The sequence below is a fragment of the Cynocephalus volans genome, chromosome 7 (assembly GCF_027409185.1).
Source record: "Cynocephalus volans isolate mCynVol1 chromosome 7, mCynVol1.pri, whole genome shotgun sequence".
Lineage (NCBI taxonomy): Eukaryota > Metazoa > Chordata > Mammalia > Dermoptera > Cynocephalidae > Cynocephalus > Cynocephalus volans.
The window spans coordinates 100,485,748-100,508,177 of NC_084466.1; the positions used below are offsets into that span (position 1 = coordinate 100,485,748).

The 22,430-nt window shown below is 36.0% G+C and overlaps 2 protein-coding genes across 4 annotated transcripts in view; both read left to right on the forward strand.

The window, feature by feature from the left end:
- SLC25A16 (solute carrier family 25 member 16) overlaps positions 1-9,156 on the forward strand; it is a 46,099-nt gene extending 36,943 nt beyond the window's left edge. For 2 of the 3 annotated variants that reach the window (XM_063102953.1, XM_063102954.1), the window contains 3 exons: positions 4,086-4,248; positions 7,233-7,301; positions 8,636-9,156. In XM_063102953.1, the coding sequence (XP_062959023.1) occupies positions 4,086-4,248; positions 7,233-7,301; positions 8,636-8,792 (389 nt within the window). In that variant the 3' untranslated portion in view covers positions 8,793-9,156. Of the gene's footprint in view, positions 1-4,085; positions 4,249-7,232; positions 7,302-8,607 lie in introns of all 3 variants that reach the window. The other variant, XM_063102955.1, reaches the window with a different exon arrangement.
- Positions 9,157-14,545: 5,389 nt separating this feature from the next.
- The window catches only part of DNA2 (DNA replication helicase/nuclease 2), a 53,431-nt gene continuing 45,546 nt past the window's right edge, over positions 14,546-22,430 (forward strand). The window contains exons 1-3 of the mRNA XM_063103360.1: positions 14,546-14,569; positions 20,703-20,752; positions 22,179-22,361. Coding sequence (XP_062959430.1) covers positions 14,546-14,569; positions 20,703-20,752; positions 22,179-22,361 — 257 coding nt within the window. The remainder of the gene's footprint in view (positions 14,570-20,702; positions 20,753-22,178; positions 22,362-22,430) is intronic.

Below are 22,430 nucleotides of genomic sequence, written 5' to 3' on the forward strand. Positions count from 1 at the left end.
TGTTAGGTACATTTGTAGACACCTTACAGTTTTGTTGTGTCTTTTAGACCATTACATTTTCAGTTTATTGTATCATTTAAAAAAAATTTTTTTTTTGGCAGTTGGCTGGTAACAAGGATGAAACCTGGATGTTGCTGTTATCAACACTATGCTCTAACCAACTGAGCTATCCGGCCAGCCCTTGATAGAATTTTTATATGATATAATATCATATTTGCCATTTTCCTACTTGTTGACATTTTGGTCATTGCTGATTTTAAAGGGAATGTTTTTTTGTTTTTGTTTTTTTAAAGACGATCGGTAAGGGGATCTTAACCCTTGACTTGGTGTTGTCAGCACCACACCCTCCCAAAGTGAGCCAACCAGCCATCCCTATATAGGGATCCAAACCCATGGCCTTGGTGTCATCAGCACCACACTCTCCCAAGTGAGCCACGGGCCGGCCCTGGGAATATTTTTAACACTTCTTTTTTTGGCTACTGGCCTGAACCGGGATCCGAACCCTTGACCTTGGTGTTATAACACTGCTCTAACCAACTGAGCTAATCTGCCAACCTGATAGCACTTCTTTTAGGATAAGATTGCTGTAGTTTTTAGTATATACTATTTATCAGGTTGAGGAAGTTTTGATAAGAATTTTTATCTGAATCGGTGTTGAATTTTATCAGATACCCTTTTCTTTTTCTTTTTTTTGGGTGACTGAGTGGTATAGGGGTCTAACCCTGGACTATGGTGCTATCAGGACCACGCTCCAACTGATTTAACTGGCCATCCCCTCAGTTGCCCTTTTCCACATTTACTGAGATGATCATATAGTTTTCTCCTCGAATCTGTTAATATGAAGAGTGACATTATAGATGTTTTAATGTTAAATGACTTTGGGGTCAACCCAAACTGACTATAATATGATGACATTTTTATATTCATCTGGATTCAATTGGCCAATTGTTTTTAGAAGTTTTACATTCACATTTGTGAGTGAGATTAACCTGTAATTTTCTTTTCTTGTAATATCCTTGTGTGGTTTGGTTGTCCAGGTTATATTTATCTCATAGAATGAGTTGAAGAGCATTTTCTCATTTTCCATCCTCAGGAAGAATCTATATAAAATAATCAGAATTATTTGTTTCTTGAGAATTTTTCAAAGTTGGATGATTTTTAAATATTGGTTTAATTTTTTTAATGATTATAGGACCATTCATGTTTTCTGTCTCTTTGTGAGTTGTTTATGGTAATTCACATCTCTTTTTACCGTTTGAACTTGACCATTTTGTGTGAGTTTTTGAATTTTTTTGGCAAAAGGTTTTCCTTATTTCTTCATGTTTTTTCACATCTGTTCTATCTGTAGTCATGTCCCCTTTTTCATTTTTATTTGTTTTATCAGTTATCAGGTTTTGTAGAGAATCAAGTTTAACTTTCTTTTCTCTGATCTATTTTTATTTTCCATTTCATTGATTTTTATTCTTCATTATTTCCTTCTTTCTCTGGGTTTATTCTGTTGTTTTCTTAAGTTGGATGCTTCCTTTATTAATTTTTTTTTTTTTTTTTTTTTGTCTTTTTCGTGACCGGCACTCAGCCAGTGAGTGCACCGGCCATTCCTATATAGGATCCGAACCCGCGGCGGGAGCGTCGTCGCGCTCCCAGCGCCGCACTCTCCCGAGTGCGCCACGGGCCTCGGCCCCCTTTATTAATTTTTAACCTTTGTATTTTTTCCCCTAAAATAAGCACTTTTTTCTAACTACTACTTTCAGCTGCATCCCATGGGTTTGTTAGTTTTTACTTAATATTTGGAAAATTCCAAACATATTCAAAACTAAAGACAATTAAAAAAAGTAAAGACAGTAGTATAGTGAGCTACCATGTACCTATCACCTAGCTTCAACAGTGATTAACTTGTAACCAATCTTGTTTCATCTGTTCTCCTAATTACTCCCTGTACCTCTATCTTAAATTGTGTACAGGCACATGCACTTTATTATTTCATCCACAATATTTCACTGTTCTGATTGCTAAGCTTTTTTTCTTTTAAAAAGCATAACTACAAACCATTATGAGACTTAAAACATTTTTACATTTCTTGTCATCTAATACACTGTTATTGTTCAAATTTCCTAATTACTAAAAAATCTCGTAATTATGTTTTAGCCAGATCAAAGTTAATGTTTGCCTGGTATGTTTTTTTTCATCCTTTAATTTTCTACTTTTTCATGTCTTTTTGTTTTAGGTATTTATTTTTTAAGCATCATATCTATATAGCTGTGTATTTTTTAAATCCACCCTGAAAAATCTTTTTATTTCTGATTAGTCCACTTAATGTTTATTGTAATTATTGATATATTTGGACTTGTTTCTCTGCCTTGTTATTTGATTTCTATTTTTCTTTTTCTTTTTTTTTTCTACTTTCTTATTTACTTATTTTTCTGTATCCTTATTCCCCCTACTCTTTTATAAATGTATACCTTTATTTGCCACCTCCTATGCTTGGTGATCTTTGAATAGGTAATCATTGCTTGATATTAATCTCAGAGTACCCTAGAGGTCTACATTGTGAATGCTTTTTTCAAAGAATGTTTATTCAGCTTCTGCCAAGAACTCCTGTTGAGAACTGGGCTCTGCCCAAGAGTTTCAGACCCAGTGATTCTACTTCTGTAGGCTCAATGGCAGGGTCCATCTCAATGGCTTTGCTGCTATTGGTATCCGCATGTGGAGTCACTCCACTTCTCTCGTGGGCCCACAGCTGCCAATCAGGCAGCTTATATTTTTGGCAAGTGGTGGTGCTGGGGTGATTCTTGTAGACCTTCCCATCTTTTTTTGCACACCCAGTAATACTTGTAATAGTTGTAGATACAGTTTTTTTTTGCAATGGCAAAGTTCCTCAGAATAGATAGCTGTTATACTGGAAGCAGAACTCTAATTTTTGCTATATTTTCCTTACTTTTGGAATTTTTTGGTTTTGTTTTTAGTATTTAGTTTTTAAAATATTTTGTATAGTATACATACAATTTTGGTTCTTAAATTTTCCCCATTTCCCATGTATTTTACACATTTTTGGATATTCTTTACATACATCATTTTAATTAATTGCCCCATATTGCCGTGAATATCATTCTACATCATTTAGGTATTTATAATTTTTTAAATTTATGTTTAATTTACTGTGAATTTTCTTATCATGTACTTTTTCTGTATTTGAGATTAAGTCCTTAGAATAGATTCCCAAATATAAAAGTGTCTGAATATTCTAAAATTGTATATCATCTCAAAATACTATAAGATTATAAGAATTCTGTATAAACAATAAATGTATTTATTGAAGTATTATTTGAACTGAATATTGCTAGTACTTATTTGTTCTTAAGCATCAAGTATCTTTTTTTATTGATTGTATATATTTTTAAGTATCTTTTTAAATATGTTTTTTCAATTTAGAAGATATCAAGATACCTTGAGTAATGCTTATTTGATATGAATGCTTGAATTCCATTCTTGATTTTATTAATATACAACTTTAATGGTTCTATTATAAAATAAATGTTTAGCAAGCACCAACTGCCTACTATATTTATTAGATTTTATGTGTTTTGTGAGCCAACATTTCTCTCACGATCACAATTCTTCCTTGAAGACAAAATTAGACACAGAATTAAAATAACAATTCTCTGTCACTTCTGAATTTTTTCCTCTATGTTACATTATCAACATCGTTGTTATTGTAAATATAAGTTATCATATTTACTTGTAATTGTTAATCACGAATTTAATTTTTACTCATGTGAAACCTTGGAAAACAGTTTAATTCTATTTATATATAAGGTGTCATCATATTTACCACTGCTTCGTTCAGTGCACTGAAGCATTAGTGTGTAAAAACCAATGCTATACTTTTTTATAGGTGGTAATTTTGTTGTCTTTAGATTATTTATAAATATTAATTCAATCTTTTTATTTTAGATTAAACCAAACATCAGAAATTAGGAAATACATAGTTAGTTCCTGGAGTTAATTCGTTATTTCATAAGAATCCTATCTTATTCACAGTCCATGTTCTGTTAAGCATCGCGGTGAATTTATATTTTGTTTTTCAGGTGTTTCATTTTTTACTTTTGGTACCTTAAAGAGTGTTGGGCTTTCCCATGCTCCTACCCTTCTTGGCAGACCTTCATCAGACAACCCTAATGTATTAGTTTTGAAAACTCACATAAACTTACTTTGTGGTGGTGTTGCTGGAGCAATAGCACAGACAATATCGTAAGTTTCTTCATCAACTTAATTCAATCAAATTATAGTTACCCAATCCTGATTTTCAGCATTGGTTAGTCATTTAATTTTTTTCTAATAGATTATTCACAAAACAGGATCACTTGCAAAATATTGGTATTAATTTAATACATTTTTTCAGATATGTCTGCACTTTAAGCATGTCATAAGTAATTATGTGCCAAATTGACCAAATTAATCTGAATCTACTCAATATTTTGTGGATTCTTTAAAAGAAAGAAAGAAAAAAAAAAAGGAAAGAAACCTTAAATATAAACTTTACCTGTATTTTCTCATGAGTTTGCCTATATGAAATTTCTGAAGTTTGAGCCATTTATTGTGTGTGTGTGTGTGTGTGTGTGTGTGTGTGTGTGTTTAAGGAGGCATAGCTTCTCCTGCATTAAATCTTGAAGGCCTACTTTGTGCCAGACAGTGTAGTAGACATTGAGAGGTTCACTGAAGGAAAAACAAAGTTGCTGCCTCAACAAGCTTATCTTCTTAATAAGAGAGTAGGAATACAAGGAGTTAGAGATGATACAACGTAGTGGGAACATAAATAAAGGTATTACTATATTGTAATTGGATATGTAGCTTCAAAGAATTTCCCTAGACTAAGAGAGATTGAGTAGAATGAGATAAAAAGAGTCTGGAATATTCTTCAAAAGAAACAGGAACTTTTCAGGAACAGGAAGAAAAAAGCTTTCTGTGACTGAGGAGTAAGTAGCCTATAAAACAGAAGACAACAGGAACGTAGTAGTATCCAGTGGAAAAGGAAAACCCAAAATAAGTAAGGCGTTCATGAGATTTTACAATTAGGGATTACCTTGTGAAAGTAGATTCAGTGTCTTTGTGAATGGGAGCAGATTATACAAGGTTGAAGGAAAAGAATAAAGGCTGTGGTTTACTTTTGGAATCTTGGCTGTGGAACCTTGTGCATTTGTGGGGGCCATGACCACCTTCTGCTATATTGATTCTCTTCTTGGTTTTATTGCCTCCCTTTCTTCACTACTTACTACCAGTTTAGATCCTTAAAAATCTGTCTTCTCTTCCCAATACTCTTTTTTTCTTGGCGACTGGCCAGTACAGGGATTGGGATCCAAACTCTTGACCTTCGGGTGACAAGGCCATGCTGTAGCCAACTGAACTATCCAGCCAGCCCACACTTCTCTTCTTGAGCTATATTCTGCACCTGATGACCCTTAATCCAATAGCTCATCTCAGTTCTTTTACTTTTTCCAGTTCTAGTTCCTTAGCTGTTGTAACAGTACCCTCTCTTGGTGATCATTCTACCCAACTTTCCCTTTTCAGGTTATTTTACTGATTCATACTGTCCTCTTTCTACCTATCTGTGTGGATTTTTTAAAGCCCAGGCAGACTTTAGTCCTCTGCTCTTCCCATAAATATCTAGGACAGCTTGTCTGTCTTCATGGTTTCAGTGGTCACCTCTGTACAGTTAACCTGTTCTCCATTACTGATTCCCATTGCATCTCTTGCAAGCTTTTGGATGTTTCTACTTGGGTCTTTGGCCATTAGTGCAAACTCCATAATTCAGATATTAACTTCTCATCTTCCTCTTTACAGCAGTCCTCAGCTCCTAACTTTTATATTTGTTATTGATAATCACCAATCCTGATACCCTGAAATCATTTTTCACATTGTACATATCCAAATAGTCACCGTTGTGTCATTTTAAATTTCAGAACATTGCCTAGAATGCTATTTTCTTTCTTTCCCACTGTCCTTTTCACCCATCTTCTTACAATTCTCTCCCTTCTACTGATCAATTCCTTCTACCCACATACATTTTTCCTGGTTGGAAACTCAGTCTCTCAGATTGAGGTTTTTGGTCTCTTTATTTACCCCCTTAAAATTTTTTTTCTCCCTCCTTAAAAAATAATTCTGGAGATGCTATTGAAGTGCCTATGGAGCTTCAACTATTGGTAATGTTATTTCTTAAGTTGTTTGGTTGGTACATGGGTGTTTTGGTTTTTTATCATAACTATAAATAGTAAACTTAAATGCATATAAAATATGTAATTATTTTAATTGCATATCACATTTATGAATATTAGATACCGTGGAGAACTTCAAATAGCAAAGTAGAAACCAGCTTTGTGACATTGAAGAATATCTCTAAGACTCACTTTTTTAATCTTAATGTTGGGATAATGGTACCTACTTCATGCAATTGTTGTGAAGATGAAATGAGATAATATGTACATAACTTGTTTAGCATAGGACCTAACACAGGGACTGAATATTAGCAAACTAAAAATAACTTTAAAAAATCACTCCTAAAAGAGATACTTTTGCATATTTCATTTCAGGGAATGATATAGTTTTCTCTGTTCTCAAAATGCAATTATGTGCATCATTAATTTTAGCCATTAAGGAAAATTTTGTATTGGTCTACTGTATTTGAGAAGACTTGCTTAATACTCTCAGAGTAGTAGTTCTCAACTAGGGGTGATTATGCCTCCAGTGGACTTTTGTTAATGTCTGCAGACATTTTTGGTTGTCACAACTGGGGAAATGCAACTGGCATCTAGTAGGCAGAGGCCAGGGATGCACTTAAATATCCTACAATGCACAGGACAGTTCCCCACAGCAAAGAATGATCCAACTCAATAGTACCAAAGTTGAGAAATCCTTTTTTAGGGTTACAACAATGAAAAACACCCAGTTTGTTTCTTTAGGAAATGACATTTAATTCAGCCTTGAGGAATGAATAGAACTTAATATTGTGGTGCTGGGAGAGAAAAACCCTCTTACTGGAGGGAAACGTGAGCAAAGGCAAGGAAACCCCTATATTATTAATTGATTTTATTTATGTGCTTATATCCTGACTCCCAGATTAGGCAAAACAATAGGAGAATAGAAACACATTATTTCCTAATGTATATAGGGCTTTACATTCAATAGTTGTTGAGAACTAGAAATTATTTTTACATCTTTATGCCTTTTTCTTTTCTTAGCTACCCATTTGATGTAACTCGTCGGCGAATGCAATTAGGAACTGTTTTGCCAGAATTTGAAAAGTGCCTGTAAGTTCTCCATATGTCATTGTTCATTTTCTTTGGGAAATGTAATGTTTGAAGTAAATAGGGAAGTAGGACTCTGGTCTCAACAATAGTTTATATCTTCTGTTTTATCCCATAGTATACTTTGGTAACTTTATGAGGTTTTGATCAGGTTTCAATCCTCTTATTAAAAATTTTATTTTAGAACAGTTCTGTTAAATAGAAATATAATGTGAGCTACACGTGTAATTTACAACTTTCTGGTAGCCACATTTTAAAAAAGTATAAAAAGGAACAGATAAAATTGTTTCAAAATATCTTTTTGTTTAACCTAATATATCTAAAATATCATCACTTCAGCATTGCAATATTTTGCATTCTTTTTCTTTTATACTTAGCATTTGAAATCCAATGTGTATTTTACACTCACAGCACATGTCAGTTTGAACCACCACGTTTCAAGTGCTCAGTAACCACATGTGGCTAATGGCTACTGTTACTGCACAGCACAGCTCTGGAGTTTTCTATAATCCATAGAAATTTAGAACCATTCTGTTTGATTGGTAATATATTGCTCCTTAGGAGAAGAGTAGAACATTTGTTTAGGAACTTGGATTGCCTATTTTACCCAAAAGATTTTTTTAAAGATTTCAGTCCAGATTGCATGGAAAGAGAAAGGGAAAACCCAAAATGTTGGTTGGAAAGGAAAGAACCAATTCTTTCCTTGAGAAAGAATTTCCTTGTGTGAGAAGTCAATGAAAAAGACTTCTCAATTCTGTTTGAGAAACAATGAGAAAGACTTCTTTGCTGAAATCTGAAAGATAGTCCTTCAAGCTTTAGTTCTACAACCACATAATGGTATAGAAATTGAGCTGTAATGAAAACATAAAGGGCAACTATTCATACATCCTTTAGGATTGCATCAATATTTCAAATATTATTATGAAATAATGTTGTCAGTAAATGTCATGGACATAGTACAAACAAAATATGTTGTATTAATGAGCCCCAGAATTTTTTTTTTGGCAGCTGGCTGTATGGGGATCTGAACCTGTGAACTTGGTGTTATAAGGCTGTGCTGTAACCAACTGAGCTAACTGGCCCAGCCCCTAACCCCAAAATTCTATGCATAATACTTGTACTTGTTTGGAATGACTTGCTGTTTTATTGTGAATTTTTAGTTTGTTATAACACTTTCTTTCCAAAAATAAAATACTTGCCTTCCAAAAATAAAACACTTGCCTTCCAAAAATATTCAAGATGACATTTTAGCTTCTTTTTAAAATGCTATTATGGATCCTGAAATTATCTCTTCTGAGTGGGCATAGAGATGTCATCATTTAACCATTGTCTTTCAGTACCATGCGGGATACTATGAAGTATGTCTATGGACACCATGGAATTCGAAAAGGATTATATCGTGGTTTGTCTCTTAATTACATTCGCTGCATTCCCTCTCAAGCAGTGGCTTTTACAACATATGAACTTATGAAGCAGTTTTTTCACCTCAACTAAAGAAAAAAACATGGTTTCTTTTCCTTAATAAACTCTCAGAGAGAGAAATAAAATGTTACTTTAATTGTGGGAGGAACATTACTTGAAGAGGGGTATTTACCCTGTCACAGGAACCACTGGTATTTTAGTACTTGATTTTTAGTACTTGTTTTGTTTTAGTTACAAATCAAATCAAAAGTGCTTACCATACTTTTTGATGCCAAACATAATTCCTTAGAACATTAAAAAAAATTTCTAAGCTGGTGCTGGCTAATCATTTAAGTTATTTGAAACCATTTAAAAGCGTTATTTGGAAGTAGAACTAACTTCAAAATGGGGTTCAGAAGGTTGCCATTAGCTTTATCATGCTATTCCAAGCTTTCAATTATAATCATGGTTTTTAAAAGACCCTAACATTGTTTATTATTATTAAAATAATCAGGCTTGGTTATACTGCAGCAGAATAATGAGAATTGAGTTTTTAAGTTCTGTAAAACATAGGTATATTATTCTTATTATCTCTCTTCTTATGATTCTGCTCCAGTGGATAAAAGGGTACTTTTTCCTTCAGTTTTTTATAAAACGAAATGTTGTATTTAAAAAGTAGCCATGCAGAGATTCAAAAGTAAATGAAGTATCAGGTTTTGCTCAAATGTTACTATCAGGTACTGCGAGTAATTTACATGTGTTTTAAAAAGTCAATGTATTTCCCAAAGGCAGTAATAATAATTACTGAACATCTTTGCTCTCAAAAACAGTAGCAGTGGAGGTTTGTTTTTGTTAGATGATTTGGTGTATACTAGAAAATTTATTTAAGTGGACTGTGAAGTATTCATTAATGTAGATGTGAATATCAAGGAATGTTTCTAAGGTATTACGTCATGGTACATCAACTAGTTCTTCCATGTAAAGTAATTTTAGTGCAATATAAGCAATATAAACTTAAGTAGAAATATAAAATATGATTTGAATTGTTATTCTTTATATTAAGAAAATCGTTTAAAATGTAAGAATTTCATTTATTGTGTTTAGAACATTTTTATGTTTTATTGTAAGTATGACAAATGGGAGAGGAACAGTTAAAGTTCTGTTTCAGAAAAAGTGATTTGTAGAATTGATGTATTTTAAAAACATTAGAAAACTCAGTTGAAAGTATTATTTTTTGCTTCACTTTTAATTTTGTTGCATAAAAGACTTCTTGTCCTACCTTGGTAAAAATTTGATGAACTGGTTTCATTTTCAAAGTCTTTATTTTAAAAATAAGTATGTATCTTTGTATGACTTATGAGTGTACAAGCAGGTAGAAATACATGTGTTCCTAAAACTGTTTTGTATATTTTCATTTCTGGGCCACACTGTAGTTAACTATTGTTATTAAATCTTAAGATAATTTAAATGTATAAAATAAGTATCTCAGTTATGTTGTCAATAAAAAGGGACTGCTAATATTTTTTTACATAAAAATTTGTATTCTATGTCTGTTGTAGAATCATAGGATATTAAAAATAAATTTTATCTATGTTTTGACAATTTCTTTTAACTACTTACATTACTGAAGCACAAATGCTTAAATATAAGAAGTCTGAATGGAAGAATATTTCAAATAATGACTGTGTTTATGTCTGATTTATTTCAGATAGGTAACCCAAAGTTCATCTTGCCAGTTTATCTTCCACTTGAAGATTAACAATTTATTTCTTTTTTGGTCTTCATTGTTCCTCTTTTCCTGCCTTTTAGTGGGTACATTCCTCTGATCTATAGAATGGGACAGTGGTCTGGTCTAGGGATTGATAAATGAGGTAACACCCCTGGCTCTCAATGGGTTGCCTGTATGGAAGTGGAGAGATTACTGGGTATATATAATAATATCTCGCTTTATTCTCCAACAGGGTACTGAACTTCCATTTATTCAGCACACATTGTGTGCCAGGCATTGTGTCAACATTATGGAGTACTTCACTTGAGAGGCCTGTAAACTGTAGTAACATACTGATTCAGATGCCTGTTAGATGCATCTAACACTAGGTATTTCTCTAATAGAGTGTGTACCACTCTTTATGATAACTGCCTGTTTACCTATGTCCCTCTGCTCCCCACAACTGGTTCCCTCAAGGGTAGAGCTGTACCTTCATCCCCGGTGAGGAGCACAGGATGCACCACCATAACAGGTGCTCAGTGACATTGACTGATGGGAAAAAGAAGGAAGGCTCAGTCCCTGTTTTTGGCGACCTCATGTTCCAATAGGGAGAAATGAAGCACAAATATTCTAAGAACCAGTTTTTTTTTTTGCAGCTGGCCAGTACAGAGATGGAACCCTGGACCTTGGTGTTATCAGCACCACACTCTAACCAGCTGAGCTAACCAATCAACCAGAAAAGAACAATTTAAAAATAATTTGGGGCTGGCTGGTTTGCTCAGTTGGTTGAAGGTCACGGGTTTGGAACTGGCCAGCTGCCAAACAAACAAACAAAAAAAGAAAGTCCTATGGTTTGTTTCACAAAAATGTCTTGTTGCTAATTTGCCATGATGTGTGGCAAATAAGAAAGCCTATATTATACAGATAATGCACTGCCTTTCAGAGTTGGGCCAATAATATCTGACACACTTGTATAGCAGCTGTACACTTTACACAGTTCCTCACATCTGTTCTTTGAATACCTGACACTGTGTTAGGCACTAGAAACCAGTGATAAATTAATAATAACAGTCGTGTATATTTCCAGAGGACTTATTATGTGTACCATGCCTTATTTGAAGAACTTGTTGATGCCTTAACTTCATCTCTACAATAATAGTGTGAGATAGATACTATTTAACATTCCTTTTTCAAAGATGGAGGTAATCAAGGTGCAAGGAGATTAAGTTACTTGCCCAGGTTCACATGATAAGTGGTAGATCTAGGATTCAGTATCAGCCAGTCTGGGCCAGCCCGTTGCTCACTTTGGAGAGTGTGGTGCTGACAACACCAAGTCAAGGGTTAAGATCCCCTTACCAGTCATCTTTAAAAAAAAAAAAAAAAAAAATAGCCAGTCTGTTTGGATCTCCTTACCGGCCAGCTGCCAAAAATAACAACAACAACAACAAAAAACCCCAAAACTTCAAATTCAGCCAGTCTAAATCTAGTGCAGTTTTCTAACCATGATGCTGTCCTCTAACACAGTGGTATCCTGTTCAGATGAAACTCTAACATGTCAATAAATTTGAACATGTCAATAAATACAAACCAATCAATAGAATGATTACAGTTTATGGAAAGTGCTTATGAAGGAGTAAGCAAGGAAGCTACTTTAGAATGGTCAAGGAAAAGTTTCTCTAATGTGCTATATACTGTAAGCTGACACATGGAAGATAAAAAGGAAACAGCCGTGCAAAGAGCTGTGGGGGAAGAATGGCACAGGTGAAGAGAACAGCAGGTACAAAAACTCTAAAACAGGAAAAAGCTTGGCTGGGAATAGAAATTGTCAGAAGGCCGGTGTGAACGAAGCATTGTGAGTGAAGGAATAGCAACAGATGGGGGTTGGAGAAATAAACCAAGGCCAGAGATTGTATAGGGATCTAAAGTATATAGTAATTATCTTGTCTTTTATTCAAAATGCAATGAGAAGTTATTGAAGGTTTTTGGCAGGGGAGTAAAAGTGTGTAATTATGTTTTTACAGAGATCCCTCTGTTTCATCAACAATGATTTGCAGTTAATACAGAAATCAAAATAAAAAACCAATAAGAGGAAATAAACTTAAAAATTGGTTTTTTGAAAAGATCAACAAAATTGATAAACCCCTAGCTAGACTGATAAGTAAAAAAGAGAGACCATAAATTACCAATATCAGGAGTGGAAAAGAGTACATCAGTATGGATCCTACAGATAGAAATCTAATAAGGGATTTTGAAATAACTCTTTGCCAAGGAATTTGACAATTTAGAGGTATAATGGAGAAAGCTTGAAAAACACAACCTAAACTGACATAGATGAAACAGAAAATCTTGATAGCCAACTGAAGAAATTGACTTTATAATCAAAAACCTTTCCACAAAGAAAATTCCAGGCCCAGGTCATGAATTCTACTAAACATCTAAGGAATAATCTCACACAAACTTCCAGAAATTAGAAGAGAGAGAGCACTCCCTGACTCATTTTATGATGCCAGTATAACCTTGATATCCTAATCTGACATAGTTGTTACAAAAAAAGAAAATTATAGATCAGTATCCCTCAAGAACATAGATGGAAAAATCCTTAGCAATATATTAGTAAATGAAATCCAGCGATACATAAAAGGTTTATTATGACATGACCACTTTAGGTTTATTCTTTTTTTTTTTTTTTTTTTTTTTTGGCGACTGGTCAGTACGGGCATCTGAACCTCTGAACTTGGTGTTTCACGGCTGTGCACTAACCAACTGAGCTAACCAGCAAGCCGTTGGTTTATTCTATTAATGCAAAGTTGTTTAACATTCTAAAATGAATGGTGCAATTTCCCAAAATAAAGGAGAGAAAACGTGATCCTTCAATAGATGCAGTAACAGCACTTGACAAAAATCCAACACTGATTCATTATAAACACTAATCACAGTAGAATAGAAGAGACCTTTTTCAATCTGATGAAGACATTTTGGCAGATTATATTTTCCAACAATGACTGAAACAATAAATCCCAATTTACATACTCCTTATGTGTTATTTGCCCTCATCCCTTCAAGAAGTGGGGACTGTGTTCCCTCCCTTTGAATCTGGCTGGATGATCCTATGACTGTCAAAGTGATGCTATATGACTTCTGATGCTACGTTAGAAGGCTGAAACAGGTTCCATCTGGTCTTCTTGGAATGCTTGCAATTGGAATCCAGTTACCATGCTGTGAGGAAGCCAAATGGAGGAAGCACCAACTTGCCAACCATTTGAGTAAGTCATCTTCAAAGTGGATCCCTCAGCCTCCAGCTGATGCTGTGTAGAAAAGAGACAAGCCTTCCCTACTGAGCCCTGCCCAAATTGCAGATTCTTAAGCTAAATAACTGTTGTTATCTTAAGCTGCTAAGTTTTGAAGTTTTTTTTTACTTTTGTTTTTGTTTTTACATAGCATTGGATAACCATAACAGGCATTCATGAAAGACCTACAGCTAGCATCATACTTTATGGTAAAATATTGAATACTTTCCTCCTAAGATCATGTAGAAGATGAGGCTGTCCAGTGTCACAACTTCTACTGAACCAGTGAACTTATGTGAGAAAATGGAATAAAACTACAAAGATCAGAAAGGAAGAAGGAAAATTGCCTCTCTTTACAGATGACATGATTATTTACATAGAAAGTCTTGATGAATCTATGGAACAACAATTAGAAATTATAAGTGAATTTAGCAAGGTTGCAGGATATAAGGTAAATATAAAACAACTGTATATATATTTTTAAGTCCTCCCCCACCCCCCACGAGGCCAAGCCTAGGGCTGGAGGCCACTATCATGGCAGCTTACTCCAAAACAATTATATTTTTATATGCTAGGAGGAAACAACTTAAAACCAATTTCAAGGGCTGGCTGGTTAGCTCACTTGGGAGAGGGTGGTGCCAGTTATACCAAGGTCATGGGTTTGGATTCCCATACTGGCCGGCTGCAAAAAAACCAAACAAAAAACAAAGAAATAAAAACACCCAATTTCACTTATAGTAGCCTCAAAAATATAAAACACTTAAATTTAACAAAAGATGTGCAAGATCTCTACACTGGCAACTACAAAATATTGCTGAGAGACATTAAAGAAGAACCATATAAATGGAGGGATGAACCAGGTTTATGAATTGGAAGTCTCTATATTGTCAAGACATCAATTCTCCCCAAATTGATCTATAGATCTAATGCAGCTCTAATCATAATTTCATCAGGCTTTTTTGTAGAAATTTACAAGCTGATTCTAAAATGTGTATGGAAATGTGAAGGACCTAGAATATCGAAAGCTATCTTGAAAAAAACAAAAACAAAGTTGGTGGACATACACTACCTGACTGTGTGGCTTACTATAAAACTATAGTAATTAAGACAGTGTGGTACTGGCATAAGGACTGACGAACATCAATAGGACAGAATAGAGAGCCCAGAAATAGACCCATACTTATGTGATCATTTGATTTTTCAGCAATGGTACCAAAGCTATCCAATGGGGAAGGAAAGTCTTTTCCACAAGTGGTGCTGGAAAAACTGAATATGCACATAGAGAAAAATCAATATCTACCTCATACCACATATGAAAATTATTTTGAGATGTATTATAGACCTAAATAAAAATATAAAGCTTTAAGAATTTTCATTACTCAGGCGTTGGCAATGATTCTTTAGGTCACAGAAAGTAAAAAGTGTAGAAGAAAAATGGATAAGAATAGGGTTGGCCAGTTAGCTCAGCTGGTTAGAGCTATGGTACTGGATAACACCAAGATCAAGGTTTTGGATCCACTACAGGCCAGTGCACCCCCTGCACCCCCCCAAAAAAGATGAATAGGCAAGCCACAGATTGGGAGAAATTATTTGCAAAACATATATCTGACTGAGGTCTTATATCCATGATATATAAAGAATTTCTGCAACTAATAATAAAAGGACAATTCAATTTTGAAGAAATGGGCAAAGAATTTAAAAAGGAAGATATACAGTTGACCAAGTACATGATACAGTACTCACTGTCATTTAGTGATTGGGAAATGCAAATTAATACTAAAAAGACTGGCTGCATCAAATGTCAGATATATGTAGAAACTGGAATTCTCATGCATTGGTGGTGGTATAAAATGTTACAACCAATTTTGGTAGAGCTCTGGCAATTTCTTATAAACCTAATCATTATCCTACTTATGATCCAGAAATTTAACTCCAAGACATTTACCCAAGAGAAATAGAAGCAAATGTCCACAAAAAGACTTGTAGAAAAATATTTGTAGCACCTTTATTCAAGATAGTAAAATACAGTCTATCTTCAGTATCTGTGGGCTTCACATAGGTGGATTTAACTAACCGCGGATAGAAAATAATAGGACAAAAAATTGTGTCTCCACTGAACATGTATAGACTTTTTTTTCTCATTATTCCTCAAACAGTACAGTATAACAACTATTTGTGTAGCAATTACATTGTATTAGGTATTATAAGTAATCGATTTAAAGTGTGGAGGATGGCCAGTTTCTCAGTTGGTTAGAACATAGTGTTATAACACCAAGGTCAAGGGTTCAGAGTCCTGTACCTGACATCTGCCAAAGAAATAAAGAAAAATAAACTATATGGGAGGATATGCATAAGGATATATGCAAATATGAGTACTTCAAAAAGTTCATGGAAAAATGGAATTAAAAGATGATACAAGTCTTTTCATGAACTTGTTGAAGACCCTTGTACAATGCCATTTTATATCAGAGACTTGAGCACCCATAGTTTGGTATCTGAGGGAGGTCCTGGAACCAATCTCCCATGGATACCAAGGGATGCCTACCTGTACTGTAGTCTAGGTGTCGATTAGCAGGAGACTGGCCAAATAAACTGTAGTATAATTACACAACAAAATACTATTTAGCAATAAATAGGAACAGACTGCTAATTCATGTAACAAAATAGATGAACCTTAAAAACATTTTACTGAGTGAAAGAAATCTGACACAAAATAGTACATACTATATGATTCCCTTTATGTGAAGTTTTAGGATAGACTAATCTTTGGTGAAAAAAATATTAGTGGTTGCCTTTCCAGTAGGGATGGGTGTGGGAATTGCTTGGGAAGGGACATGAGAGAACTTTCTGTGTGTGATGATAACATTTTCTGTCGTAGGGGTTTGGGTTACACACATGCATTTGTCAAAATTCATCAAATGGTACACATCAGGTTTGTGCAGGCTGGTCGGTTAGCTCAGTTGGTTAGAGTACAGCCTGGCAATGCCAAGGTCATGGGTTTCAATCCCTATACAGGCCAGCTGCCAAAGGAAAAAAAAAAGATTTGTGCACATCATTTTATGTAAATTTTAAGATTTACATATAAAATCTACATTAAAAATTTAGGACCATAAACAAATATTAAACCCTAGTTAAAGATATGCATGCTTAAGTATTTAGGGATGCAATGCAATAATGCTTGTACTTTGAAATGCATTGGGGTTTTTTTTGGTGGCTTGCCAGTACAAGGATCTGAACGTGACCTTCGTGTTACCAGCATCAAGTGAGCTAACCGCCAGCCCTGAAATGCATTTTAAAAAGCTTGAATTCATGGATGGATAGAGGAATGGATAGATACAAATGTGATTAATCAAAGATAGCAAAATGTTAACTGTAAAATCTAAGTGATAGGTATATTGGTGTTTACTGTACAATTCTTTTAACTTTTCTTTACATTTGAAAATTTTCATGACAATGTATTGAGAAAAAGGAATGAATTACAGGGAGACAAGAATGTAAACCCATGTAGTTGTTTAGACGAAAGATAATGATCAGGTTAGTGACAGTGAGATGGAAAGGAGTGAAGAGATAGATATAAGGTAGTTTTAGAGACAGAATCTATAGATTGGATGTGGATAGTAACAGAAAGGAATCAAGGATGACTTCTGGGTTTCTGGCCATATCCTCTGGGTGGATAGTGCTGTTGCTAAAAAAAATTTTTTTTTTTTTTTTTTTTTTGTGGCTGGCTGGTACAGGGAACTGAACCATTGACTTTGGTGTTACTAAAAGTTCTTTATGACTATTTTATAATTGAGACTCCTTGTAATATCTAAATGTAGATGTCAAATGGGAAGTCGACTCTTTAATTCAGAGGAAAATCCTCGCCTATAAATATGAATTTGGGAGTTGGCAAGATAGAGATGATATTTAAAGCCATGGAAATACATGCAGTAACCTACAGAGCTGCTAGATAGTGAAATACATCCAGAACTGAACTCTCAAGACTTGCAACATTTAGAGATTGGGCAGAAAATTAAGAGACTGCAAAGGGGATTGAAGAAGGCCTGTGAAGTTAGAAGGAAACCAGTTGAGTATAGTGTCATGGGTATAAAATCTGTGTCTATTATCTATTGCTGTGTAACCCCTCCCCCTAAGAAAATAAAGACAAAAACGAAAACCTTAGCATCTTGAAACAACAGTAATTTACTTAGCTCACAAACTTGGGCAGGACTTAGCAGGGAAGGCTTGTGTCTGTTCTGTACAGCATCAGCTGGGGAAAGTGACTTAGGAATACTGGATCTTTTTTGAGGAAGGATGGCTTCCTGACATGGCAGGCAAGTTGGTGCTTGCTGTTGGCTAGGAGCTCAGCCAAGGCTGAAGGTTGGGGGCCTCAGTTCCTCTCCAGGTGGGCCTCTTCATGGGCTGCTTCAACTTCCACATAGCACGGTGGCTGGGATCAAAGAGTGAGCATCCTGCGTACTTGGTTCAATTATGGAGTGATAAATGTGCAGATTGCTAACTACAGTGAATGTGGACTCAAAATTCATTAGATTTGCAGCACAAAGGTTGTTTTAGACCTTGACAAAAAAATGCCTGCAGGGGATGGTAGGAAATAAAGCTAGGTTTTAGTGTGTTAAAAATAAATAGAATCAGAAGTAGAATCTTAGATAGTATTAGGAACTGTTAAATTTAATAAGTACGATAATTTTTTTTTGGCTATGTAGGAAAAGCCCATTTATTTATTTGTTTATTTTAGATTGTCAAGTGCAGTAGTGAGAAGGGTACAAAGAGTAGAACAAGAAGTTTGATATGTAACTGACTGTGAACAATTAATTGAGATAACTCACTCCCTTCCAAACAGCCAGTTAAAAAAAGGATTTTGAGAGATACATACTAAAATAGGGTGAAATATCAAAGTCTGTAATTTACTTTTAAATACTTTTAGTGTTTTTTTTAAAGCCAAGTTTTGACAGAATAATTTACAGTTTGGCTTATTTGGTGCAAATTTTTGGAAATGTTTAAGAGGTTTTTCAATACATGACTTCTGACCAGTTTTTGAATGTTGTTGAAAACATTCTGCTCGCTTTGTCAAGAAGCTACTCTAGGAGGAAAGAAAGGAGGCCGACAACCACATGGACTTTCCAGTGAATGAGTGCGCTGCTTAGCTGAACCGGGGAGAGTCTCAGAACCTTCTTATTTTCTGAGTAAGCAGAAATCTATAGACTCTTGGAAATACCACAGAACTTTGGAGTATTGCTTTTGGTTTGATCATCTTAAAAGATGAAATGTGGATTCATGAGTCATCCCGTTTTTGCAAACCGTTCCAAAAATCAAAGGAAATTATACACCACGAATTCAGTTTAGTATCGATCAGTTATGGTTTCCATAACGCCCCTGTCTGGCAAAATAAGTGGAGGAACCTCTGATTTCTTTTACATTTGCTGATATATTTGTGAGAAAGGATGGTCAGGATTTGGTTTAATCAAAACAAACACTTGACATATATTGGATACCACAGATCTATTGATAACCACCATTCTACTTTCTTCCTGTATGAATTTGATTACTTTGGATGCCACATATAAGTGGCATCATACAATATTTGTCCACTGTGTTTGGCTTATTTCACTAATGTTTTCAAGGTTCTTCCATGTTACAGAATGTAGCTGAATTTCCTTCCTTTTTAAGGCTAAATAATATTCCATTTTGTGAATAATATTCCTCATTTTGTTTATCCATTCATCTGCTGATGGACATTTGTTTTTTTCCTACCTTCTAGCTATTGTGAATAATGCTGCTATGAACATAGGTTTACAAATATCTGCTTGAGTCCCTGCTTTCACTTTTTTTGGGTATATACCCATAAGTGGAATTGTTGGATCACATGGTAATTCTGTTTAATTTTTTTGAGAAACTGCCATACTTATTTGTACTTTTGGGATGTATTTTTATTTTGATTTTTTCAAGAAGTTACTCAATTTTTATATGAATAAACATGAGTATGAAAGACAATTCTTAATAAGGATTATTATTAAGTTAGGTGATAGGTTTATGAGGTAATCTTTTTTTAAAAAAACTTTTTTGTGTATTTTAAATATTTGTAGTATGTTATTTCTGAAAGGTGGTTTTTAATATTCTGTGTATGTAAAATAAATTGATTTTTAATTCAATAAAATTAAAAATTAAAAACAAAAGGGAAGTAAATAGAAGTTGAAACTGGAGATAGCCTTGACGAAAATTCCTTAAGCTTGCTCTGGAGGTGGCTAAGAGAGGGATGGGGTAAGTCCCATTAAGGCAACTTCTTTTAAAGATGGGAGATACTGGGCCATGTTACAAATAAGAGCACGGGAGCAATCCAATAGTGAGGGTGAGATTGATGATACAAGAGAGTAAGGGAATACTTGAAGAAACAATGTCCTTGAGAATGCTGGCAGCCTTGGAATCCCCCACTGATGGAAGGAACATTTCCTCTGCTGTTGAAAAAAATGTGGAAAGAGGTTATAAGATGGGTGCAGATATTTGGTAGTTTTGTAGATTTAGAAGTGGCATTATCAGGGAGTTCCCATCTGACAGCTTCTATTTCCTCAATTAGTTTTTCAGAAAAAGGGAGAACTTTCCCAGAGAATGCAAAATTCCGAAGGCTAACAAGGGTCGCCTGGTTTGGGGCAACTGCAGATGGTTCTGTTCAGACTAAGAGCGTGTATTGGGCACGGGTTGGATTGTCAGGAGGGAGGGCCAGGAGGGTACACTTGGTGTGGGCTAGATACGGGCTCTGTGTGCTAAGCCCTACGCATCGGAGCAAAGGGACGAACCGGGCCTCCGCGGCGCAGGTGAGGCGCTCCACGTGGGACGCGCCGGCAGCGAGAAGGGCCGCCCCGCGCAAGTCTCCTGGGACCTCGGCGGGCCGGCGCATGCGCGCAGAGCCGCGGAGACTCGCGCCACTTTCTGGTTTCTGTGTTTTCTGGGTTGCCCCCCGGTTCCCCTGATTTTCCCTGGAGACAGTTTGCGGTCCTCAGGCCCGGGATGGAGCTGCTGATGGAGAAGAGGTTCGGGGAACAGACGGCGCCGCCGGCGGAGCTGTGAGAGAAGCGGGGGAAGCCGTGGGAGCAGAGCGGGAGATTTGAAAGAAAGGAGCGGGACGGGCCGCCCACGCCTCCGCGGACTGCCCGGGGCTGGGGACCGAGTGACCGCTCAGCGCCCAGGCACCCGACGGGTCTCCGGAGCTGGGGTCCGTTTCGCAGGGTTTTCTTTGGGGCCACACTCGGCTAGAGCCTGAGCGCTCTTCCTCCCCCAGCTGTTCGTTCTTTCCCTCGATTTCCCTTCTGTCCCGAATCTGGGGAGTCTCGGCCACCTGAAACGCCTTTATAAAAGGAAGGTGCAGCCGCTTGATGCTTTCTCAGTGTGCAGTGGGAGGAACTTATCCCAGGGAGAACTCTGCGCCCTCAGCTCGGTGTAGATGGTCGGGGAACCCTCACCATAAACGTGGTGTGGAATTATCTTCAACGGTAGTAGCAGTAGTGCTAATTAGTGTGGAGGGACAGAGGCGTTTGAGGTTCTGATCAGGAGCAACTTAAGGTATCACAGCCGACCTCGGGAAATTCCTTGCCTGAAGGTTGGTGGGGTAGATGAAGCTACTGAGTAGAACCCACGGAGGTGGCACAGATAATTTGTAGGGTAGTATGAAAGGCATTTGGTGTTCTAATTGGAGAGATAATGACTTAGGACTCTCATTTGGTCCCTCACTGATTAAGGCTTGTTATCACACAGGAAAGAATTAAGAGGGACTTAATAGGAGAAGGGCTGTTGTCTCCAGGAGGGATTATTTATCATAGTTTTTGGCGGTTTGGACCAACGGGCAGGAGTGTTGTGAAATTGACTTGCCCATTATTGATAAGAGACTTCTGAGTTACTCTATAAAGGAATGAGCTAGTGTGATAGGTGATAAGCCTGTTTTCTCTATAAAGCACGGATTAGTGATCCCCAATGAGATTATGTAGGATTTTCTGCATTAGTAGGTTGGACTAGATGATTTCTAAGTTTTTTAAAGATTGATGTAATTCTGTGGTTCACAGAATGACTTCCAGCGAACCACATTACACTTGTCCACAATGCTGTCTTATTTACAAAAAGGACCGTGTCCAAAACATCTCCTTTTACTTGTACTTTGGGAAGGCTTTGCACCAGTGGTAGAAATTTGTTGTTTTCCAATTTATTCTTAATCCTCGTAGTGACGGATGTCCCACAGAACTCCTCATAGAGATTAAATTGAAAAAGCCCATATCATAAGCATGTTTTAAATTGCATTGCTTCTGGTAGGTTTTATAATAGGAATTCTACTACACCTTTGCTGTCTTAATTTTACCTATTTTAACTAAAGGTCATTGTGATAAGGTTTCCAGAAGAAACAAGCCTAGAAAACAAGAAGGTTGGTTTGTAGATAAAACAGATTGGGTGGCCTCTTATTTCATAGTTGTGCTAAAATAGTTTTGTATGTGTATATTTTAGATTTCAGAAGAAGATGGAAGCTTCCTTTCCTAAAACAGTTCTGAGCCGAGGAATGGATAACCGGTACCTGGTGTTAGCAGTCAACATTGTATGGAACAAAGAGGGGAACCATGAAAAGCACCTAAACATCACTGCTTCCCAGTCACTAGAATATGAAGAACGGTGCATCCTTAGGAATGACTGGTAATTTTGGGGTGACATTAAGCATTGATTGGCAGAGTTGGGGTACCATCTTAAAACCCATCAAGTGGC